This window comes from Podarcis tiliguerta, assembly GCF_965153285.1.
Source record: "Podarcis tiliguerta genome assembly, chromosome: 3".
Lineage (NCBI taxonomy): Eukaryota > Metazoa > Chordata > Lepidosauria > Squamata > Lacertidae > Podarcis > Podarcis tiliguerta.
The window spans coordinates 70,795,922-70,821,609 of record NC_139536.1 but is presented as its reverse complement, the minus strand read 5'-3'; the positions used below and the strand labels follow the sequence as shown (position 1 = coordinate 70,821,609).

Here is a 25,688-nt window from a genome sequence, read left to right as displayed (position 1 = left end):
GCTAGCCATGCTGGCTGGTGTTGATGGGAGACTGAGTCCAACATTATCTGGATGGCCACAGCTTTCATTTACTGAAGGGACAGTCCAAGGGGAACATAATCTAGAGCAGAGCTTTCCAAACTCTGTCATGACATGTTAAGTGTGTCAGCTGCACTTTGTAGGTGTGTCATGTGAATGCTCCTCTTGGGGCTGGAAAGGGGTTAGTTTAACTTCCAGTATGCTAGTAAAACTGAATTACTGGGTCATGAAATGATGTGTCTCTAAAAAGTGTGTCACCAACGTTAAAAGTTTGGAAAGCTCTGATCTAAGAGTCTAAACCCATGCAGTGTAATATGAAAACAGACTTAAAGGGCACCGTTAACCAGCATCTGTAACGGTACGATCCGCCCTACAACTACTTGCAAAGGCAAGGTTGGGTTTTGGCTTCCTTTTCTCTGAGCTGATTGTGTGGAGGTTGTCTAATTATTTTAACCAGTCAGAGGCAGGCTGTTTACTCTAGACTTTTGAAAAAAAGTGCCCTTGGTAGAGCTTCCCACTTATTTTGATTTAGTGGGAGTGGCTCCACCTTTCTGAATTTATACATCTTAGACTACTGAATAGCAATGACCATTGACTGTCATTGTGATCAATTAAGCCAGCAGAAATTGTATTTTGTTGCAAAAGCAATTCAGCAGGTATAAGAACACTGCCTTCCTGTGCTCTTGAGTTTGTTTTGCAATGCTCATTTTGCATTTTAGACAAATGAAGCTAAAAGCTTTCTGGTATATACATTTCATGAATATGTACAAAGAATTTATTTGCTAGTGCCTCTTCTGTTTCCCCCTGTGTATAAGTGAAACAATAAAGTAAGTAATTTTGGGGACGGAGTGAGGGTAATGGAAGTGGAAAAGTTTGTTCAATCAGAACACTGCATTCATACCAGACTTTTTTGAAATTGGTGCTTTATAAATAAGGCAACTTCAGACATGGCATGTTGGCACTGATTTTTTGTTTGTTTGTTTTAAATCCAACAAGAGCTCTTGGCTTTTCACATCAAAGTGTGTCGGTTTTGCTTGAGGCAGCTTTTTGTCCTGAATAGATGGAAATAGGCTGGGCAGAAAAGCACTTCATATTGCTCAGACTTGTGCAGGGCAATCAGCAGCGTGGAAATATATTCACATTTCATGGGCATTTGCTGTGTTTGTTGGCACCCTTCCCTTTTCACCTCTAGAAAATTCTGCCTGTCTCCTTGGCACCTCTGAGCAACCAACCTTCTCCGCCTTTACGCTTTCCTCTGCCTTTACTTAGGCTGGAGAGGCCCTCATGAAATGATGGCGCGCCCTTCCTCCTGCTGCCAGTGGTTAATTTTTAAAAGGAGACATGCACTCTCTTATTACACGAGATGCGCTGGAAACAGGTTTTTCGGGGTTGAGTGACCAGGGGATCAAATGTCTTCCACTACACTTCAGGTTTGGACACGGGTGACGCTGTGGGTAAAACCTCGGTGCCTAGGACTTGCCGATCGTATGGTCGGCGGTTCAAATCCCCGCGGCAGGGTGAGCTCCCGTCTTTCGGTCCCAGCTCCTGCCCACCTAGCAGTTCGAAAGCACCCCTAAGTGCAAGTAGATAAATAGGTACCGCTTTATAGCGGGAAGGTAAATGGTGTTTCCGTGTGCTGCGCTGGTGCTGGCTCGCCAGAGCAGCTTCATCACGCTGGCCACGTGACCCAGAAGTGTCTTCAGACGGCGCCGGCTCCCGGCCTCTTGAGCGAGATAAGCGCACAACCCTGGAGTCGGACACGACTGGCCCGTAGGGGCAGGGGTACCTTTACCTTTTACACTTCAGGTTGATTTCTGAGGGCGCGTGGGGTTCTCTTTATCTCCCAAAAGATGCTGGGGCTCAGACGTGCCTGGAAGCCCCGTCCTTTGAGACTTGCGCTCTGATACACGTTCCAGATTCCTCTACCTGCTGTAGGCCTGACCTGGATGGAGGAGGCACGAGGGAAACCTCTCTCTTTGACGCCCTTCCTTCCCCGGGCGCCGAGGTCCCACGTGGCTCCTTCTTCCGTGCGCCGTCTTCAGCGTCGCTCTCTCCTCGGCGCGGACCCCATGGGCGGTGACCGGAACTCCACGGTCCTACCTGAGGCGCCCGTGCCGGGGAGAGAGCAGCTGCTGTTGGCGCTGCAGGCGGAGGCGGGCACCGCTCGCTCGGGCGGCCGGGCGTGGCAGGCAGGCAGGCTCTGGCATTCAGACAGTTGGCGCCTCCGCAGGAGTCGGCTTTTGGCGCTCTCCTCTCGAGAGCTCCCCGCGCCGACTAAACGGGAAGCTCCTCTGAGGTGGCCGGTGAGCTCCGGACTGAGGCTGCCGAAGGAGGAGCGCGAGTGAGCGGTCATTAGCTAGTGAGTACAAAGCAAACCCAGCGCGGTTTCTCAATGGGCCGGAGAAGGGCGGGAAATGGACGTCGTTGGCGCGCGGGAGAAGTTGCCGCGAAATCCCTTCGGGCCAGAGAGGAGCCTTATCTCCCCAGTCTTGCCGAAGGGTGGGGGGGGGGGGGACACTACAAACGCTTCCTGCCTCTCATTGGGCGGCAAGGATGCCCTAGCCGTAGACCTGAAGGGAGCAAGAGCTAGCTGGTTGGAAACCGCGCACCTGGGGCCGAAGTCCGCTTTTGCTCAATCACGGCAGCCCTTGAAGCCGCGCACCTGGGGCCTCAATTGCGAGCCCAGGGCCCCGCCGCCCTCGTGGCATCCAGATGCTTTTTTTAGGTGAGCGCGCGGAAAGAACTGGAGATGGATCCTCGTCCTCTCTAGGCAGTTGGTCGCATGGCGTCTTGCTGGGCTGTAGAGTTTAAACGCTTCCGTCCTTTCGCAACACAATTATTGGATGGTTGCCAGATATCACAGGATTATTGATGTACGCTGAAAGAATGGGGGAAATAGCTTTGTTTAAAAGAAAACTAAACGTATCTTCTAACAACTATTATAGTTCAGGCTAAATGCATTGCGATCTAGAATTTGTTTTATTTTTGTCTTGAATACTAAAAAAATGCTTGTTTTTATCCATGCCACAGATTTTAAGGTGACACAAACTGTGGCTGATAAAATGAACATTTATACAACTTTTAACCTTCATACAAATTTTAGCAAAACTACTGCAGAGGTTTACTGCTAAAGGTGCCCTCTGATTTACCTTTACTTCAGTATCAAAGACACATTCCTGCTTAAGGCAGGTGCATACATAAAATGTAAGCAATTCCTGTAAGTGTTTATATGCTTCATTGATTTGACTAAAGATATGAGGAAGTTTATGAATGTTTGCATTATAAGTCTTAACGTAATAATTATGCTAATGTGAATCATTATATTTAACTAAAAATGATGATTATGTTACATGTAACGATAACCTTTTCATAGAAAATTCTATGGTTCAGTGAACAATTCAATTTCAGGGTTGTTTTTTTATTTCTTTCAACATATAAATGTTTAGTAATGAATTATGTGTCTTGAAAGAAACATTTAGTCTAACTTTTTTTCCTTTTCTTGTTCTTCTTTTTCAGTCCAAAACATCCTCTGCAGAGTCTAAGGAAGAAAACAAAAAGAAGCCAGTTTTGGGAAAGTTTGGGAATTTTTTTACTACAGGGAGACGAAAAAATCCCAAAAACACATTAGAAGCTTCTTTAAGACCAAGTGTTAAAAGTGCAAGCTCGGATTCGTCTCACAAGGGTATCGCTCCACTGGCATCAATAGATATTGAAGACTTTAAAGATCTGTCTAAAAGTGAAGAATCTCTTATTGACCAGGTTTGCAATCAGGACCAGGAAAGGATACGGAATACTGTTAAAGACACAGAAGAATATCTCTCCAAAAAGGATCTGACACGATTGTATAATGATATTGTTTCAGAATGGAACACTAAAGGAATTAATTCTGACAGTGAATTGTCATCTGATTGGCGCAGCAGTAGTGAGACAATAAAAAATACATTATTTGATAGCAATCTTACACTTCAGACACTGGAAGCAGAGAATGATCTAGTCATTGACACAAAAAATACTACAACTCCAGATTTCTTTAGAAGTTTAACTAATATATCCAGTGAGGACCTAGAACATAACATATTAAACCACAAGGAATTAGTGGATGTTCATTCATGTTCAGAATCAGAATATGCACCATCAGAGGAGCCATCTATTTTGGAGTCCAGTGAACGTGCCCACACTTCTAGAGTGTTGACATTGGATATTTTTCTTCGTAGAGCTGAACAACCATATTCCAATGAACCAGTGACTGTTGTAGTAGACGACTGTAGTAACACAATGGATAAAAAATCTGCAGTAAGGAGATCTGGAAAGAGGAGAAAATCTCAGTCCTCCAGTGACATGCCAAATGGGGACAGAAATGTAACTGAGAATACTGCAAAAGAAGAACCTGTTTTTGATGGTATTGCTTCAGATTTGGTTTCAGAAAAAATAACCACCCCTGAAAGAAAAGCTAAGACTTCTCAACAGATGAATTCTCCCACAACTAACCATGACACAAGGACTGGAAGTAATCACAAGGGACTTACTAAGACAGAGTTAGAGAAAAACAAGCAGCAGACCCCTACTTCATCCCCATACAGGAGGAAATCCTTAAAAAAGAATCAACCTGACACAAGTCCTCTTTCACCCACAGGCTTGAAGAGTCATGGGAAAGATTCATCCACCAAACGACAGATTGAAGGTGCAACAGATAGTAATCCAATATCAAAATGTACTTCAGCAGAGAAGCTGTCTTCTGGTGAAAGCACTGTAGAGACTCCTAAAATTTCTTCTATAGGCATCACAGACAATAGCACCGTGTCGCATTCTGAAAGAAGAACAGAGTCTAAGGTACCAGATATTGTCAACAATTCTGATGGCAGTGCTTTGCTGCGCACTGACAAGCAAAGAAATGGCGAGTTGGGAACTACAAATGGAAAGCAAACTACCTCTGGTTTGGATGGTGCAAAAGAGAGAAATCCATGCTTTGATGTTTCCAGAACTGTCACAACAAAAGTTAGTCTGTAAGTAGTTTCATATTTTAAATTACATTGCTTGTTGCAATAAGATGTTCATTAAATCCTTTGATAAACATGTATTATAATTGCTAAATCTGTATCCTAATTGCATGGATTCCATGCCAGTATAATATTTTGACTACCTCACAGGAACTCCAGTATGTTCTACCACAGCAAAAGTCCACTTAGTATTTATGTGACTGAAGTTGGTATAGAATATTTTCTTCTTGTTAGCTTCTATTATGAAGCTGTGTATTGCCACCCTTTGTCTCACTCATTGTTAAACTTTTCCTTACTTGGGAAAAATTATAAGTCTTGCTATGGAATATATATTTTTTAAAAAATTAAATAGCATTCATTGTCTATGTGTCCTCAATAATATTTTCTTTGGAGAAGACTTCCATTGTGCTTATTGTAATAAGTATCTGGCTAAGGGCCAACTAAATGTTACCTAGGGTTCCATATAAATTTCTCCCAGTGGTTGTTTTTTGTTTCATTAAAAAATGAAAACGTCAGAAGTAGAGGAAGACCAAGTGAGGAAGAGCCAGGTGACCCTTTCACTGCTGCTATTTGTCTTCTCATAATTATCTCCCTCAAGCTGCCTTTTCTTCCATCCGTTGCAGTGGGGCGGAAGGTCCAAGCGAAAGCAGCTTGAGGATGATTGCCAGAGGAAATAAACAGCTGTCAGGGTGGGGAGGGGATCCTTCCCCAGCCCTTCAGTCTTTTGAGTCTATGGGTGTTCCTGTGGATGATGATGACTAAGAGAGGGACTGCAATGTTGGGGGAAGGTTACAGAGTACTTAACTGTAGCATGCGGTTTGGACCTTATACTGAGTAACGCTACTGGCCTTTGTAACCATCTTGTCTGGCAGAGGTTTTCTAGTTTCAGACTGTCCTCGTACTGCTATTGAAGGTGTTTTAGCTAGGGGTGGACTGAGTATTGCTGTTATGTTGAGCATGGCTGTATAGTTCCTAAGCTATACTTGATTAATCAGTGCCTTTTCAAGAACAGGAACAAATTTGCCTCTAGCTCAGTGGCTGTGATTTTTTCTTGGCTTACTTGCTTGAGTAATTTAGAAGGATCTGTGTTGTGGAATCATAGGCCCAGACAGCATTTGAAATCAACTGGTCGGCAGTCGCTTTTTGCGAGTTAAAGAGGTTTGGTTTTTACTTTTGCTAGAATGAAACTGCAGCCACGCCTCTTACAGGCTGCTTTTCTGCTTGATTGCTATTTTGGTTTTAAAAAACTTTTCTTTTGCACACAGCATTTATTCCATTTTCAGCTAAATCGCCCATCTTGTCTTCATTTGCTTTGTGATCGTGTAAAAAAAATGTCCCTAGACATACTGTTGTGGCAACTGAAAACTAGGTTTAAGGCGCCATTTGGCTCCCAGCTTTTATATCTCAAACACTGGGCCCAGTTCATAGACGTGCAGGGCATACCCATGTGTTAAGGTGTTTATGGCAAGTGGCTCCCTCTGCAGTTATGGCAGGTTTAACTATTCCAAAAAGAAACACAAAGTATGGGGGGGGGGCAATTCGTTGCCTCTTAGAGCTGTGTCCAACTGTATTTCAAGAGGCCACCCTGCAGCACTTTTAGGAACAGGAATTGGATCTTAGTTTTATATATGTTGCTCTTACCTCTTCTTTGTGCCATAATCACTAGAATAAGTGACTTAGGGGCTTGATGTGTAGTGCTGTGGGGCAAAGTATTATTTTTAAAGAAGACTGAAATATGTGGCCTTCAGCACTTATTTAAAGGCATGAGTGCACTTTTACAGCTGTGTCAAGAAATGTGAGACTTGCCACACCTTGAATTATCTTAATGAGAAAACCTGGTAAGATAATTGCGTGTATTATAACACAGCACTGCACCCTCATCATTAAACAATCATTTGAAACAAAATTTTGGAATCAAAAGTTATATTTCATTTAGATCCCGTCTACTAAAGACACTGAGGAGTAGAATATATTGTGCAATTTGATCCTGGGGTGGGGATAGTTGAATATCCTTTGTACTTTTCTTCACCTGTGCACTGATAAAGCTTATATTGGACATTGAATCAGGTTTTTTAAATAGTTTTTGAATGAACTTGTCACTCATTAATTTATGTGATTTGGACTGATTTCTATAATCTTTGGGTCTGATTGGGGGAACGGGGACTCTTCAATTTTGTATTTTTTAAGGGTGCTGAATAGTTAAACAAGAACTTGAGCTTTTCTCCCACCATAGGGTAATAACAGTTTCTCAATCACTTGATATGATGCCTGTAAGGAACTGAGTCATTAACCACTCCTGATTCCTGAGGCTTTTAAAATACCTGTTGAACTCTCTAACATCTTGCAGCACAATCCTATAAAAATATGCTCAGAAATAAATCCCACCAAATTCAGTGAGACTTACTTTGAATTTTTAGCTTTGATTTTACATGCATCTTATTTGTAAATGCAACAGAAAAGATACAGCTTTAAGGTAATAAAGCAGTGAAAGTCTTAGTTGAGACCTAAGCTGCCAAACATTTATAATTATGGGTGGGAATAAAACTATGTTCTCAAGAAGATGACACATTCACCATGTTACTCATTTAAGTAGTTTTTTTTTTGTGTAAGTTGTAATATAACAGCATGTTATACAGAAACTTAGAAAGCAGAGCATCTGTGTCTATTCAGAAATGAAAATTCAGTTGCTCTGCCTTACATTGTATACTGTTATTAATTGATTTTCATATATTATCTGACTATGATAGGTTGGTTCACAGTGATGCTTTGTGAGCCACTGCTTGTCTGTTTACACAGAATTAAGTTCACTGACAATATCATAAAAATGTGGGGTGGATTACACTAGTGTTAAGTAGAGCTGCTTGAACAATCGTACTCAACAATTGTTCATTAATGGCTCTTCATCATAGAGTGAAGTATTGAACAGAGAGCCACAGAGATACCTTAGGCCAATTCCAATGACTTGGATCGGAGTGTGAAGGGGATGCTTATCTGATCTGCAGATGATCCAAAATTGGGAGGAATATCTAACACCGTATAATATATCAAAATCGTAGAATTGTAGAGTTGGATGGTTTTTAAATAGCTGGGACATTGGCTAAAACCAACAAAATTAAATTCAACAGAAAAGTCTTGTGTGTAGGTATAAAATAAAAAATAAAAGGATGAGAGAGGCAGACATAACAGTTTTCAAATGTCTAAAGGACTGTCATGCAGAAGATAGAACAGACTTATTATCTCTTTCTCCGGAGGGCAACAGAGGTGGAAATTTCAGTGGAGAATATTTTGAGTAGATATGAGGAGAAACATCCTACCAAAAAGAGCTGTAAGTTTTGTTTGACAGTGAAACATACATCTCAGAACGTGGTGTTCTTTCCTTTGCTGAAGCTATTTAAACAGAAGCTTAATGGCTATTTATTAGGGAGATGAAGTTGCATTATGCACTGCAGATTCTGCACTGAGCAGCAATATTGGACATGATGACCTCCAAGGTCCCTGCCAACTCTGTAATTGATTTTATGTGTGTTTAGGGCTGAAACCTTAATTTAATATATTGAGCTTCAATCCTAAATACAATTTATCCAAACTAAGATTCATAATACAGGGGTTCTTTCTTCTGGGTAAATATGCAATAGGATTGTTCTGTAAAGCCAAAATTGTATGCATGCTTACCTAGATTTAAGCCTTGAACACAGTGGGACAAACATCTAAGTAAATATGCACAGAAATACAGATTTGTTTGGGTGGAAATACTTGCAGTTGTACATATACATTAAAATCAAAACCACTAATATCTGAGGAAGCATTGGGCTGCAAGACTATAGCCTTTCTTTGAATAAATTCAATTGAAATAAACAGAATATACTTGCAGATAAATATGCTTAGCAGGAGGGTGTTAGTGTCATTTTCCATGATATTCAAATTAATAATTCACTAGCACCTTCCCTTGATTTACATTGCTTTTCCTGTCCTGACACATCTGTTAGCATAGTTTCCAGTGGAGCCTATGACTTATAATTGTAGGCGTTGTATTATGGGAACTATAAATCATTTATAAGTAGATGTTGTTTTCCCTTGTTTCATTTTAATAGAATGGATCATAGCTTCAACATCTGTCAAGGGTATGGGTCAGTCTTTTAGGAAGATATAGATCTTTTTCTTAACCATTTGAGTTTGCATTCTCATCAAGTCTTCAAAAGAGAAACAGAAACATACACTACAATTATCCAACTAGACTATAACTCAAATATTTACTTCAGCTTTTACAATTTTTTTAATGAAAGTATGATGGCCCTCTTCAGGCAGACTTCTTCAGTGTTAAGTTTACAAGTACAGTGGTACCTCAGGTTAAGTACTTACCTAATTCGTTCCGGAGGTCCGTACTTAACCTGAAACTGTTCTTAACCTGAAGCACCACTTTAGCTAATGGGGCCTCCAGCTGCCGCCACGCCACTGGAGCCCAATTTCTGTTCTTATCCTGAAGCAAAGTTCTTAACCTGAAGCACTATTTCTGGGTTAGCGGAGTGTGTAACCTGAAGCATATGTAACCCGAGGTACCACTGTACATGGGGAGTCATGGGGACACTAGCCCCTTGCATTCCACCTAGAAGCATGTAGACAGCTGAACTTAATTTTACAGAATCAGTGCTGTATGCAGTAGCAGTTGGTTTGTTGGCATGGGTGGTGTGGCATTGCTCGGACCTCCCAACACCAAACATTGTTACTGGTTACTGTGACAGGAGAGGAGCTTGAAACAGTACAGATGCAGCAGCAGAGCCAACCCAACACTCCCAATGCTGCCCCCACACTAAGCTCCCCTCCCCCTTACACCTGTCTTTCTTGGTAACTGGCAGCAATATTCAATGTTGGGAAGCCAGGTAAACAGGATTGCTCTGCTGACTGCTACTGAGTACATGATTCCAGCTAATTCTGTCCATTAACAGTCAAATTTTCAGCACAATATTCTGCACAAACTGTAGCCTCTTCAAGGGAAGATCCACATAGAGCACATTTATCCAGTCAGGAAGTTACCAAAGCATGCATCACTGTGGTCAGGCCATCTTCATCCAGGAATAGCCATCGTTGATGAACCAGCTGGAACTGAGCAAAAGTACTCCACACAACTGAAATCACCTGGGCCTCAAATTACAATGCCGAATCAAAGAGTTTCCCCAAATTATGCAAGTTTCTTTAGGGAGAGTAAAACCCATCTGGAACAGGCTAGGTTAGAAATATTCACCATTCCATTACTGTTTTTATATTGTAAACCACCCTGTGATCTTTGGATGAAGGACAGGATAGATATTGAATAAATAATAATAATACTGCCTCCACTCCATTCCTGCCTTCAAGCAATAGTCCGGCATCTTAGATCCTCCCATTCTATTGGCTCAGTCTTCATGAGCACATATGAACATTTTTCTTGCTAAACAGGTAAAGTCAGTGTCTGCATGTGTCTACAGGACTGTGAACTGTTGATGCTAAAAAGATGGCATAATACATCACAGCAGCAATCAACTTTTAATTACATATGAAAGTATGTTAATGGAGTGCATCCATGGTGTATGTTTGAGTAAATAGGAAGTGTGAATAGTGTTTGTGTGTGTGAGAGAGAATTGCAAGTGATTTGCAGTCTATAATTTCTGAAAGAAATAAAGTGAGCTCTTGTGAGAGTAAATAATGCTTATAAATCTATACCACCCTATGCCTGGGGGGGGGGTCTCAGGATGGTTCACATAATAAAGTAGATTGTAAGAAACACTTTACGTTAACTTGCAACTTAACAAAGGTAAACGGAAATAATTGTATTAATGTATCTTCAATAAACCCACATTCTAAGGAATGATATGTTTTCTGTTAGGTTTTCGGTAAGGCTATTCTTAAAAAACCCCACACAACCCACTGTCCTAACAATATATATTTTTATTTCATTTCAAGGAAACTAACTCTAAATACGTTTTCTTAGGACCGCAGACTTTACGCAGCATTATAAAATTCATTTGCCTTTTTTATGCCGAGTTAGACCAGTGGTTTTCAACCAGTGTGCCTTGGCACCCTGGGGTGCCTTGAATGATGGTCAGGGGTGCCACGGGCAACACTGGACTCTGTCCCTCTTTCCCTCCATCCTTCCTTGGATGCCTTCTCATTTCTCTGCCTCCCAAAGGCTTCCACAGCTGTTTGTTGCAGCAGCCCTGCCTATGAGCTCCCCAGCTGAATGGTGCGTCTGGGGCTGGCCAGGGAGTGCTGTTTGCCAGGAACTGAGACAGCCTCGGAGTAAGCAAACAAGCCAGTGAGGGAGCCCAGCCAGCCAGTCCACCAGCCCTTACTGTTGGGAATGGACAGACAAGTGGGAGGCCAGGCAGGCAGGCGCTGAACTGGCCTTTCCTGTGCTTGCTGTGTGCTGAAGGGGAGTCTTTCCACCATGCAGGCCCGGCAGTGCTGGCCTCACATTCACCTTTGGCCAGTCTCAGTTGCTCCACTGAGGCTGGGGGCATCTTCTTCCCAGGCCCCTGGGGGGCAATGTGAGGAGGCACATCTCTCTGGGGCAGTGGAGGAAGCTCAGAGATCAGGGGAAGCAGCATCAGCGGATGCCTGGAGGCAGGCACATAGGATTGTGCTAGAAATAAAATACATCTTTAAAGTATTGTTGACTAGGACTGTAAAGTAATTGTTGTATTATTTTGTTTTTACAGTCCAGCTAAACCAAAGAATGTAGAATTAAACCTTAAGGCGTCCAGAACTCTAGAAGATGTGCAAACTGAGCAAGATTCTACGGACAAAGCTGTTAAAATTAACTTCAGTATTGCCAATAAAATATCCATGTTTGAAAGCAAACAAACTAATCAGAACCAATCTGCTGAGATCTCTTCTTTAAAAAAAGGTTCTGTATCAAATACATTTGTTGGCAGAGCAAAGCTGAAATTTGGGAAACAGCACCCTGAAAGTGAGCAGGCCAAAAGAATAACAAATAAGCCAAACAATCGACAGAAAGCATTGCAAAATGGTGCAAAGGTGAAGGATGTATCTTTAGATATAAAAAGCAAGTCTGAAGAAGGGATTCAGTCAAATATTATAACTAATGAAGAAATTGGAAATGCTGCTGAATCTCAGTTTAGTCAGAATGGAAAAGTAGATGATAACCATATGAGTGTTTTTAATTCTAAAAAAGTGGATACAGAATTAGCCAACGATAATTGTTTGCCTAAAACGCCATCTGTACTACAAACTGAAGAAATTGAAACAATCCAAAATGATAACAGGAATACAAATGTCAGATCCATATCTCCTGAAAGTGGAGAGGAACTTTTCTTGAAAACAGACATGCATTCTCTAAGTAAAGAAGACCAGTGTCTCCTGCAGCCTGACCCAGCGCCCCCCAAAGTAGAACACAACATGACTTCTCAGACTGAAAATGAAGACACAAAGATGACAAATACGTTTTTGGAAAACAAACAGATATTCGAGCAGAATTTCAGTGGACAACCTGATTCAAACAGTGATTGTAATGTCCCTAAAGCTGGCAATGAGGATACCATTTGTGATTCCCCAGACATGACGAAGTTTACTGAAACTATTAAAAATCTAGACAGCTCTATTTGTGTACCTCAAAAAAAGAAAAAACCCAAAGTTCCAAAATCTCCAGCACCTCCCTTTGCTATGCCTCCAATTCATGAGGACAATTTAGAGAAAATATTTGACCCCAATATATTTACAGTTGGTTTAGGGATCAAGAGAGACAAACCACGAGATTTAGCCCCATCCCTGCAGCTGAAATTGCATAGTCTAGAAACAGAGGCTAGAGTCAGACCCAAACGTGCCTCAGCTGAGAACAGCCTCCTTCTCCAATCTCTGAAATTATCCAACAGACCAGACCTTGCACTTACCCAGGAAGTAAGTGGGAAAGAGAGCAAGGATGGTACCGATGGCGACATTAAGAGATCTCGACTTGAAAAGAGTGCCATATTCTCAAGCCTTCTATTACCTGCAACTAAAGAAAACGTGTTTACTCCATCTGTAACATCTATAAACACTATCACAACAACTTTTGGATCTCAGAAGAGTGTTAATTGCCCAGGAGTCCCTCCTCTAATATTTGATGTGGCTCAGAAATCTGAGGTAATAGGACAAACATCATATAACTACATATAAACTCACATGCTATGTATGTTGTATTATACCTTAGCAGTAAACAACCACTGTTATATTTTATTGTGCTGTTCAGTCTCTTTCAGATTTCAAAAATCCACAATTTATGGAGAAATATTTGCAAAGTGAAGATCCAAAAGAGAGAATTTTACAGATGTCTAACTTTGGAAACCCTGACACGAGTTTTTCAAGCTGGTTGAAACCTGGGCAGTATGAACCAAATAGCTTCTTACCAGAAATTGAGGTGTGTTTAATGTTGTTTACCTATTTTTAGAAGTCTATCTGCATGCTTTGTGTAACTAGAAAGTCAAATTGATTTTTGCTTATATTTCTTTTGTTTGATATTGGTTTGATTTACATACATACATACATACATACATACATACATATTGTTGTTAGAACAAATAATAGCTTGAATTGGAAGTGACTATTTTCCAGAAAAAAGATTATCTTTTCAATAAAGTGAGATTTCATTAGCATGCTGCATTTCTCTAACCAAGTGGTCAAAATGAATCTAGAATGAGAAGATCATGGCTGCATCTAGGCACTACTGATTGCCCAATTTAGCATAAAGGCAAGAAACAGTAGAAGAAAAAATATACAATCATACTGCAGTATGTCAGTTGTTGTTTGGATTCTGCTGCTGACCCCACCAGTCCTCACATCTACAGATTGTTCAGCAGTCAGTTGTGCTGAACCAGCATACGTGTTGGTTGAAAAGCCTTCTAGAATCACTGTTTGCAGCTGTTAAGAATGGTCATTTAAGATAGGTTTAAGATTTACTAGACAAAAATGAAATGTAATAGTAATAGATTCAGCAATCATTTGACAAACCGACTCATCAAAACAATTTTAGACTGTGTTCCCACATCCCATTTAACTTGCGTGCATTCAGCCAGCTTTACGTGCATGGCAAAAAATTAAACAAAATGAAAGGGAACAGTGTTCTGGGGAAAAACACTGGCGATCACACCTGCCATTGAACACAACATGATTTTGGCTTTAGGCCAATGTAACGCCCGTGTAAGTTGCAGGCTTACTGTATGTTCCTTTAGAAATTCTATTCTGAATAATAAAAGGCATAGTGGGAATCTATGGATTCATATATATTGCAGGTTACATGTGTGTGAGTGGGGCACATGGTTGCACAGATACAATTTCTGGTCGTCCCCCCCCCCGAAGTTAGTCTTCAAAACCATTCTGTTGTTGGGGTGAGCCTGGTTGCGGTATATGTGACATCCCATGACAGTTTTTCTGGTTTGCAACTGTGTTCATGGGTGCAAAAAAAATGGTGGCCCCTGCTGTATATCATGAGAGGCAGGAAATTGTTATGCTTTTGAAATATACTTCTGACATACATTTTTCATAGACCAAGTTTTAAGCTAAAATTAACAGTGCAACAATGGAATAGGGGCAGCAATATTGACTGAAAACTCCTAGAAAGCAACCATCTTGATGATTTACAAAACAAATCAGACTTGATTCAAAAAGTTTCTTCCTACCAGCTATAAAGATATATAACTTCTTCAGAATAATTGGCTGTACCACATGGTGCATTGGGTGGTATGAGCTATTTGCAGGGCTGGGCTACAGTAATAAAATGCATACTCATGCCTTTATTGGCTAAAGGTGTAGTTCAACAGGCACTCCTTCCATACAAAGCCCCTGTTTGTTTTAGTGTGCTGTAAAATGACAGTGATTTGTGGTTGCAACTTCAGCATGTTCTGCATAATATATCTATGCAAACCTAAGGGGCAGCTTTAAGTGGCTTAATGGTTTGCATGGGCAACTTGAATGTGTGGTAATGTGTCAGTAAGATTTGAAAGCATGCCAAGCACTTGCGGGCCGTATAGCCTTAACCTGACCCCATTTTCATAACACTAAAGTGTGACTTGTAAACTGTTTTAATGGGTGTATTTTTTGAAGCTAAATACACTAAATGTATTTCAGCATTTCCCAAGATTAGGTAAGATATATTTCTTTTACAAATTAATTTCTTATTGTTTGTTCCCTCTGCTTTAACAGGCATTTTCAGGAAACAACCAAAATAAAATTAATCCTAGACCTGGAAAGGTGAGGTGATCCCCACCCCATTGATTACTGTTTTCCTTTATTTTTCCTTGTTGGATTAAAAAAAACTGAAGTTTTTTCCCTATAAATACAGATCGTTATCTGCAGTAAATCAGACCCTTTCGAAAATGCTATTGAAGTTTTTCATGATATGGAGGACTGCACCGCTTGGGTACTGTCACCTGCAATTCTAGTTAAAGTCGTCAGAGGATGGTAAGAATAAAATGCTCGCCCTACAGCTAGTTCTATTTTTTTTAAAAAAAAATTAAATAAATTTTTATTGTTAAAATAGTTCAACATTAATACACAAACATACAAACATACATTTCGTACAACATACCTACATACATACAACATACCTACACTCAATCCCACAGATAATTCCCATCACCCTACAGCTAGTTCTAAATTCAGTCTGCATGTTCCCATTCTGCTTTAACATACTTTATTCACTCCTTGACTGTATGCTTCTAAACTCAGTTTGGTCTCATGCCTTTTTGCTTAGCCTAGCTTGAGTAAACTCGTTTTCACTAGTCTATTCTCATGTGTGTTGAGGCATGTTTTGAACTGTTCCAGCGTGTCTGATTCTTGATCTGATGCATGTAGAAGCTTATTGTTAAATTTGCTCATGTGTTCCTATTTTCCTCCTTTGATGTTCTAAAAAGCTTTTCCTGTGACCTTAAGTAACTTCTAATGTTATACTACGTTGCCTTAATTCTCTTGAAAGATTACTGCTTTTTGGCTTTGAAAAGACCAAAAGGAAAGCTAGATTACTGTTAGGGATCTTTTAAAAACACTTCCTGAAGCTTTGATTAAAAACATCAAACAAATTTACATTGCTGGATTATCAAGTGATAAACTGTTTCACTTGGCAGAATTCCTGCAGCTTCCAGTGTGCTGCTGAAACCAAAGGCATACAGAATGAAACTGATAAAGTTTAGGGATTTCATGGGGTCATCAGAGTTTGCTAGTCAAAGCAAAAGAGGTTGGTTTCAGTGCAGGAACGCATGTCTGTAATTATCTAGTTGTCGTTTAATACTAGTCTTTTACCAAACAGCAAACAAATACCACGCTCTATGCAATAAAAGAAGCATAGTTCTTTGCGCCCATTAGCTATATCTACAATTGTTTTTAAAAATACATTTATTATATGCCATTTTTTCACAATGTGCCCAAGCAGATATATAACAAGATGGAAATGTCAAAAGAAAAATAATTATGTTTCAGTTTAGCTGTCTGAAAAGCTTGTATTTTATTTATTTGTTGTGATTTGGTTTGTGGAGAGTTGTGGCATAGAGCATGTGACTCAACACCCTAGTATTAATCAATTAGTTTGATAGTCCTGCACTGTTTAGTTACTTGCTTTGTTCCATTGTGGTAGGCTGCTTCATATGCTTTGTTCAGCCATTTTGTTTGATTCATCCAATGCGAAACTTGCAAAACCAGAATAAATTTTATGTTGTTCAGATTTCCAACTTAAATTGATGTTAATTGCAAATTGTTGGTATCTCTTAGTCATCTTAATACAGTTACATGGCACACACTTTCCCCTATCCTACATGCAGAGGCTTCACACATACCGTTATCCAAATGTCCAGAGTCCCAGAACACATCATTCTCATGCTTTTCATGGGATTACCATGCACGCTTAGGTGTTGTATGGGACAGCCTAACATTAAATATGAATCAATGTCTTATTTTCTCATGCCTTTTAAAGTTCCTGCCTTTCTTCATCCTCCTCCTTGACTTGTAATTCTTTCCAGCTCCTTACTTTCTTTCACCTCCTCAATGTTTCCTGTCTTTGACTTTCTTTATTAGCTGTTCAGCTTTTGAAATGGCTACGAGTCTTGACTCCACTGTTTTGACCTACCGTTTGGATTTGGCTGAAGCTCTGTACTTTCAACACCTGATATCTGGTTTGGTCTGACTTCTAGCTCTATGCTAAATTATCTTTGGATCTCTGTTTCCTGGTTTCCCACTTGGCTATTTTCTTGATGTCCATTCTGACTTTGATCTTTTGAGGTAGACACCACCCTCTCCAAAGTCTTGACAACATCTCTCCACTTAGTGACAGGTGCTACAGGTGAAGTATGTTCATATTCTTATTTTGGAAATACTGGGTTATATATCTCTGTGTTCTTTCTTCTGATCTTCTCACTCATCTTGCTCACAGGAAAGTAGATGGTTTGTTACAAGAGACCATTATTTCACCATTGCTGCCCTAGTATTTGAAGACATTGCTCTTTCCCTATGGTTATTTCTTTCATTGCATGTTAATCATCTTTCTGTGTTGTGCTAAGACATTGCTATTTATTGCATCTAGTTTTCTGCTATATAGTTGTATAGTTAAACCCCTACTGGGATAACATTATATACTGGCATTTCTCGGTATGGCCAATCCATTACAGTGGTACCTCGGGTTACATACGTTTCAGGTTACAGATGCTTCAGGTTACAGACTCCGCTAACCCAGAAATATTACCTCGGGTTAAGAACTTTGTGTGGATGAAAACAGAAATCATGCTCTGGCAGCGCAGCAGCAGCAGGAGGCCCCATTAGCTAAATGGTGCTTCAAGTTAAGAACAGTTTCAGGTTAAGAACAGACCTCCAGAATGAATTAACCCGAGGTACCACTGTACTTGTATTTGACCTCCAGAATGTACTTAACCCGAGGTACCACTGTACTTGTATTTGTCACCTCTACATGCTCTACTATGAGTACCCCAGTTTATATTGACCTTAAACCATTCTCTTTACAGTTTTTGTTAATGTGATAGTAATGGTAAACTAAGTGCTTTAACTCAAAATAAATTTGTAAATAAACTAATTTGCATGAAAGAAAATGAATGATTCAATGTTTGTTTTGGTGTTTTAATTTATAGTTGGATTCTATATGAGAAGCCAAACTTTGAAGGGCCCTCTATTCCTCTGGAGGAAGGAGAAATTGAATTTACAAACCTTTGGGGTGAAGAACCACTTGATAACAAAGATGAATGCAAATGTCCCGAGCCTGCAGTGATTGGTTCAATGAGGCATGTAGTAAAGGCAAGTATGGATATGAGTAGACTATAGATTATGGTTTAAACTTTGTAGACTATGGGTGATTTGTCTGACATGGTAGACCAAACTATGGCTTACCAAGTCTGTACAAATATGTGGGCTCCGGGAGAGGAGAGGAGCTTGCAGCCACTTTACTCCTTCCTGGTTCTTTTGGGTGGTGCCAATTGCATAGGCCCATTCCAAGCAGTCAGGATGCCTCTGTGATTGGCCCCTCCCAGTTTCAACATGGCAGCAGTATAGATTAGCAACTTGCTACAAGGGTGCTCTCCTGTAAATGCTAAAGGGGCACCACAAGTATGTTTTGTCTTTCCCTTTGCTGCACAGAATAGCCTCGGTCCTAATTTTATAATTTATCATTCTGTCTTCATAATTTTGCCAGGATTATAGCATTTGCCGAATTGACCTGTTTACAGAACCAGACGGGCTGGGTCTTGTAAATTCATACTTTGACGACACGGAAGAAACTCGATTTGGTTCTGCACAGAAAACGTGTTCTATCCAAGTGCATCGGGGCATGTAAGTATATAGATATGCATCCTTAAAAAAGGGTACTAGTTTATAGTAGATATCAAATGCCCAGATTTGGAAATGATACATTTATGCATGAGGTTATACATATTTTTTTTTGTTCTGTTGTGTAGTGAGTGATGATCATATAAGGCAGTGGTTTTCAACCAGTGTGCCATAGCACCTTGAGGTGCCTTGAATGAGTCAGGGGTGCTGTGGGCAACACTGGCCTCTGTCCCTCTTTCTTTCCCTCCCTCCTCTGATGCCCTCTTGCACCTCTGCCTTCCAGAGGCTTGCACAGCCATTTGTTGCAGCAGCCCTGGCTACAAGCTCCCTAGTTGAATGGTGCCTCTGGGCCTGGCCAGGGGGTGCTTCCCAGGCCCCTGTGGGGCAGTGTGAGGAGGAACCTCTCTTTGGGGTGGGGGTGGGGCAGCTCAGGGACCAGGGCTGGTGGCAGCGGCTGCCCGGAGAACTCCCAAGGAGGTGAGGTGAGGAGAGGAGAGGAGGCTGACAGAACACTTCCCAAGGGAGGGCATTTGAAAAAGGGTGAGAGGCTACTAGCTCTGCAGGCAAGGGGTGATATAACTGGGCTCCTGAGCCGCACAGGGGTGCCACAGAAAGAATGTAGTTGGTCAAGGGAGTCGTGGACTCAAAAAGGTTGGAAACCTCTGATAAAAGGTATGATTCACTGATAAACATTTAGTGAAGCAAATATAATATAAAAATTAATATAAAAATACTTAACATATCTACATATTTATACCCTTGTCATCTTGTAATGCATCATTAGTTCTACCTGAGAGCAGGAAGACATTCAATTAAACCAGGGATTCTGGGCTGCAACAAATATGACTCTTCTAAATTATTTTTACTCATTTTTGTTGAATAATGGGAAAGATTGCTGTCTGTTAAGTGCATTGGTGATTCAAAATAAATCATTAGTACATATCCCAGGATTGTATCAAATCGTTAAACTGAGATATAGTTGCTGACTAAATGCCAATGATGAAACTTCCAAGGTACTTTTCAGAATGGGTGAGAATGATACAAAAGTCATACTAAAAGAAGGGGGGATTAAATGAAAGTATTTCAATTGAGACTCAGTATCTGTTATAGTTTGATTATTTACCCCCACCCTACCATGTCACATTCTAGTAGACTGTAATAGTGAACCTTGGGAGTTGGTTTGTAAGTGTCATACAACTGTGTAAGTGGCTTTATCTTGATAATTAATGGAGTCACCATACTGATTTCATTAAGTGATGTATCATAGCGTCATTATAAACACTGAGAATGAATCACAAGCATTGTCAACTGTACTGGCATACACTGTTATACATCTGTCAACATGTCTGAATTAGAAGTATGTATTAAGAAAAATCAGTACACTACAGTCATTTTAGGAGATTATTTATGAGCTTTGAAGTCAATGCTTTCTTTCAGTAATGATGATTAATTGCTGCAGAATGCAAATGGTGGTGAACAGAAGTTAAAAGTTGGCTATGTTTGTATGTATATGCCACAGTGAATACCTGAAATTTAGTGAATGCTTATAACCACTATATATTTATCCTTCAGCGTTATATTTTACCCTGATCAGTAATACAAAACATATTTTATTTTACTGTTTATTCTACCCTGTTGTCTTAACAGTGATTTAAAAGGGGCTCTTTGTCATCTCCCTTCTGGGAAATAGCTAGGATGAGGTGTCTTTAGCTTTAATAATGTAATAGCATCATGTTTTATCGCAGCATTGTCTGGACCTTTTTCCCCTTGTCGTTTTCAATTTGTAGATGGCTACTTTATGAAGAACCTGGTTTCCAGGGAATCCCTTTAATGCTGGAACCTGGAGAATATCCTAATCTATCCTTTTGGGATAAGAAAGAAGCATATGTTAGGTCCATGAGGCTCTTGAAAATGGTAAGATAATGATATGAAGACTACAGGGATGGTAGAACAGCTGTAACTTTATAGTGTCCCATAAAAGGGCTTCTTCCATTGGAGGAAAGAAACCTTTGTTACATTTTTGCATACTTCAGAGTGTAAGAGGCGGCCTGCTGCATCAGGCCAATGGCCCATCTAGCCCAGCATTTTGTGGTCATGGTGGCCAACTAGATGCCTATAGGAAGCCTGTGAGCAAGGCAGGCTGCTTCCATCTTGAACTGTTTCTAGTAATTGAAATCTTTTAATAGCTGCCTCGTATTTAATGGGTTGTTTTTTTGTTTTTAAATCTAATTTGGCTGAATTTAAAAGGAGCATTTTTATTTTTATTCCAACAGATGGCACATTTAACTTTCAGACTTTAGAAAGTGAATAATATCTGTTGAATCATGCTTTTAACTTCTTTAACAAAATTAAAATTCAATGACATTTCAATTACCTTTCTTCACTGCCTCTTCAATATTTACAGGGTGGACGCAAAGTTGAATTTCCTGAAAGCCCAAAGGTAAAAATATTGTAATATGAATTTCCTATATAATAAAGTGTAATGATAAAAGTGTATCCCTTGAGCTATATACAGTTGTACCTTGTTTTGCGACCGGGATCCATGCTGGAGCCCCAGACTCTGGACGAAAAGGATGCACGACAAAGTGCCGCTCTGCACACACAAACAGAGCAGTTTGCGCTTCTGCGCATGCGTGATTTAGCGGTTCTGTGCATGCGTGAGCGGCAAACCTGGAAGTAACCCGTTCTGGTACTTCCAGGTTTGCTGCGGACGTTCGACGAAATGGACGCTCGACGAGGCGACTCAAAACAAGGTAACACTGTATACTAATGTTGTTGTACTCTCTTTCTGGTGTAAGTTAACAAGCTTACTGCTTTATCAGTTATTCTCCCCTTAAAAAAGCTTTCTGGATTCAGTCATGTTTAGAGTACATTTATTAAAATCAATGGGACTTAAGTCACAAGTAACTTTGGTCAGATTGATTTCAGTTGGTTTTCTCTCTTGTACACATGACTTAGCAGGTCAATCCAACTCCTTACAGTTGCTGCCAGGATGCTGTGGAGCAGTGAAGCCTCCGCCACATCCTGGTCACTCATGTCAATAGTGGAAGGTGGTGGTGGTCAGGCACCGGGCCTGATCCCAGTGCCAGTTCTAGGCTGGACCCAATGTTGCCATCTATGAGACTGGCTCAGATTCCAGCAGATCCCAATCCTCTCAGCTCTGCCTCCTCCCATCTGAAGGAAACCTGTGAGCATTCTACTGCATATTTGGCAGCCATCAGGCACAAGTCAAATGACACCTCTGCTCAGTACAAACCCCCACAGCCCAGCATAAGGGGGTTTGTGTTGCATCCTAAGTCTGGATTTGACTGCTGCTTAAAGGCAAGTAATGGGGTTATCAGATGAATCTCTTGGGGAAGGGGATTCACCTGAGCCTAGGAGTGGGCCATGAGAAACTTCTATCTTATGTGGCAATGGTATTGATTTTTTTTTTTAAGCCCCAATTTAAATAATGTATAAAGAATACTAAGGCTGAAATCCTACTTACTTGGAGGTAAGCCTTGTTGCATTCAGTAAGGTTAACTTTTGAATAGGCAATGACTAGGATTGTGATGTTAGATAATACATGTGAAAGCATATTGAGGTCTTGGAAAAGGCACAATTTTAAATATTATTTACCATCTCCCTCCTTTTGCTAAAGGTCATTATTTACGAAAAGCCATTCTTTGAAGGAAAACATGTAGAGCTTGATTCAGAATTAGTAGCTCTTGCTGTGGAAGGAAATGAAAAAGAAGAATCAGCAGAGCTGGAAACAGGAACACTCACATCAATAGGATCCATAAAAGTGAAGGGAGGAATGTAAGTATTGCCTGGAGCAGGTGACTTTTCAGCAGGCAGCTACTATAGTGTAGAGACTGTATTGTGTAACAAGAAGTTGACTGGACTGTCCATGTCCACAGCATATACCTCCTATGAAGGATCATAATGAATGAGTCTAGGGTCCTGCAGCATGTATGCACAATGAGACAGACAGACAGAGGAAGGAGGGTTGTGGTTCTATTACATTACAGGAAACACAATGGTCACTTCATATATGATACCTGCTAATTTCCAGAGTGTATGAAGCAGCCATAATACTTGTGTGATATGCATGTTTGTGATAAGATGTTCCTTTGTCCCCATTAATTTACTCTTGAAAAGTGTTGAAACATTAGCTAGCAAACCTTCTTAATGCTGTGTTGATACTGTGATGTATAATGCCTAGGTAAGGTTTGCAGCATATGTAAATATAAATGCCACATGATGCTTAATTTTAGAGATGTTGCTTGACTTCTGGAAGATGTATCTGACTTTAGTTTGTTACTGCTGTAACAGCATACCTGCTTATCCTGGGAGTAAGCCCCCTTAACACAAAATGGCTTATTTCTGAATAGGCATGTATAAGATTGCACTGTTGGTCCACATAGTTCTTTCCCACCTTCTTTTGTTAAAATGTGAGGTATTAAATCGGATTAAATGTGGCTAAGTTGGTCGTGTGTTTAAAGATCTCCCACTGAAATTGTGGGTCCTGTCCCTTATTTCATTTGCAGTTTTTATAACAATTTATTTTAATTATCATTTTTGCTGTTCATCTCATTATTTTATTTTTTGCTGTTAATGCAATAAGATCACATGTTTTGTACGTACATTATTTTGTTTACATGTTATACTACTACTTTTTCAAAAATTTTGTTTACCCTTTTTAGTTGGGTTGCTTATGAGAAGCCAGAGTTTGCAGGGCATCAGTATTTGCTGGAGGAAGGAGAATACCAGGAATGGATGGACTGGGGTGGTTATGATGAGCAGGTGCAGTCGCTGAGGCCTGTTCTAGGGGTAAGTTTTAAAATGATGAAAACAAGTGTAGACTTGGGAAAACACGTAATAACATTTGCGGTTCGCTCTGTTTTGCTTCATCCCACTGTCTTTGTTTGCATGGGGGGGGGGGAATTGAGAGTGGGAAGACATTTTGCCCTTCTCATAAAATTCCATTCAATTCCCCCCCCCCATGCTCCCCCATATCCAGTATGTGGGGTGGGCGGGTGGGTGTGAAAGAGGGAGGGAAACAGAAACCTGGTGGATCACAAACAGCAGGCCTAATTTGGACGTGCATCCAAATATGGAACGTATAGGCATGCATACAAAGGAGATGTTGGTTTGAATGTGTTTTTGAGTATGTATTCCATTGAAAGAACTGCTGCTTGACTAGACTGTATAGTAGACAGAAGCTTTCCTGGGGCTGCTGCCTGATAATGTGCAAGTTTGGGCAAACATTGTCAGCCTGCCCAATGCCAGGAAACAGCTATATAGCTACAGCAGCAGATGCCAGAGAAAGGAGGAAGACAGGGTGGATCAGAGAAGAGGGAGGAGTGCCAGGGATTTCAACCTCTCTTGTTTTCTCTGGAAGAGGAGAAAAGTAGTCAGGCACCCATCCTGGTGGCTAAGGGGAGGAACAAGAGCAAGTCAGCCTCTAATCTGAAGGCCAGGAAGGAATCTGGGAAAGAGCAGCATGGTTATTTGTGGCCCTGCTTGGCCCAGCTTGACCAGTACAGAGTGCTTTCATTTGGACTTCCTTTATTTCTGTTCTCACATTAAAGCTGGCCTGTATTCATCAACATAACTCTGAACACAGGACAACAGTTCCAGCCTAGTGTTGTCTGTTGTTAAATGGAACCAGTAGGTTGAAGACAGAAGCAGTGCAATGCTTACAAGAAACTGCATCAGTGCTTTGATACACACTTCAGTGTATACCCATATTTAAAGTGGTTTAAAGTTTAAGCTGGCATCTGCCCTTGCAATTGAAAGATGTGGAACACCAATTCTGCAAGGCCACTTCTTTCCCCTGTCACTGCATATTGTTTTAACTATGCAAGGCATCTTTTCTCCTTCCAATTTAAATAAATCTTTTGAGTTTTGGAGTGGACTTCAGAGGAAGTATGTCTTTTACAGTGTAGGGCAGGGGTGGGAAACCTTAATGCACCCAAAACACCTGCTTAGAGTTATAGTCTTCTATCACAGAGACTGTATTTCTTTTGCCTTGATGGCTTTCTGTTGTTTTCTTTCTTTCCACAGAGTTTTATGCAACCTCACATGATAATGTATGCTGAAAAAGACTTTGGGACTAAAGGTTCCAATATAAGCGTTTCAGGAATTGTTTCCCATTTAAAGGATACTGGCTATGGACTAAGGACTCAATCTATAAATGTGTTAAGTGGAGTGTAAGTCAGATGTGTAGCTTCATTTTCATTTTAAATTGTTAATTTGCTGTAAAGAGATAAGTACAAGGAAAAGAGGCCTGAATCAGTAACTTGGTATTAATTCTTCGTTGTCTTTGTATGTGTTTCCTGTTGTTATAGCTGTTATAGCGTTGTGTTGCAGAAAGGATAATCTGTACTGTTCCTACCATGCAGATTAGTCTTCTAGATTAGGTGTATGAAATGAGAGCAACATAGCAATCTTCATCCAGCACCTATGGTCGTGTGTCTGTTGCTCCTAATTGAGTAATTGAGTACTACTAAACAGATATTTTCATCAGAACATGCATTGAGAGTGTACTAGTTCAAGACAGCCTTGGCAAGCCATGGTTTATGAAGTTGAGGGTGTGTGACACCCATCCTTTCACATACCAGCTTTGGTGCAGGGATCCTGGTTTGTATTGAGCAACAGTTACTTACTATGTCTATACCATGGAACTCGTTTAATGTCAGTTAACAAAGCAGGATAATAATCCAATTTTAGAAGAGAGGGCACGAGTGAACTGTCATGATGCACATTCCTGAGGGATAAATAATTGAATCCAGCTAGCCTTCCTTGAAGGAACAGAGGAATTTGAGTTCCTTTCTTCCATTACATTTTTATCTTTGGCTGCCATATAGTTCTGGGAGTTATGTCTCAAGTGAGATCTGGTAT

At 40.5% G+C, this 25,688-nt stretch overlaps 2 protein-coding genes across 4 annotated transcripts in view; one reads left to right on the top strand and one right to left on the bottom strand.

Moving 5' to 3' along the window:
- Nucleotides 1–25,688, top strand: part of CRYBG1 (crystallin beta-gamma domain containing 1) — an 89,136-nt gene that overhangs the window by 45,339 nt on the left and 18,109 nt on the right. For 2 of the 3 annotated variants that reach the window (XM_083433417.1, XM_083433418.1), the window contains 12 exons: nt 3,535–5,021; nt 11,708–13,130; nt 13,237–13,404; nt 15,186–15,233; nt 15,325–15,443; nt 18,113–18,275; nt 18,670–18,806; nt 20,591–20,717; nt 21,208–21,243; nt 22,444–22,601; nt 23,489–23,615; nt 24,852–24,997. In XM_083433417.1, the coding sequence (XP_083289543.1) occupies nt 3,535–5,021; nt 11,708–13,130; nt 13,237–13,404; nt 15,186–15,233; nt 15,325–15,443; nt 18,113–18,275; nt 18,670–18,806; nt 20,591–20,717; nt 21,208–21,243; nt 22,444–22,601; nt 23,489–23,615; nt 24,852–24,997 (4,139 nt within the window). Of the gene's footprint in view, nt 1–1,956; nt 2,378–3,534; nt 5,022–11,707; nt 13,131–13,236; nt 13,405–15,185; nt 15,234–15,324; nt 15,444–18,112; nt 18,276–18,669; nt 18,807–20,590; nt 20,718–21,207; nt 21,244–22,443; nt 22,602–23,488; nt 23,616–24,851; nt 24,998–25,688 lie in introns of those variants that run through there. The other variant, XM_083433419.1, reaches the window with a different exon arrangement.
- RTN4IP1 (reticulon 4 interacting protein 1) overlaps nt 2,869–25,688 on the bottom strand; it is a 56,797-nt gene continuing 33,977 nt past the window's right edge. Inside the window, exons 11-12 of the mRNA XM_083433535.1 lie at nt 13,771–13,904; nt 2,869–2,896 (exon numbers count right to left, since the gene is read on the bottom strand). Coding sequence (XP_083289661.1) covers nt 2,884–2,896; nt 13,771–13,904 — 147 coding nt within the window. The 3' untranslated portion in view covers nt 2,869–2,883. The remainder of the gene's footprint in view (nt 2,897–13,770; nt 13,905–25,688) is intronic.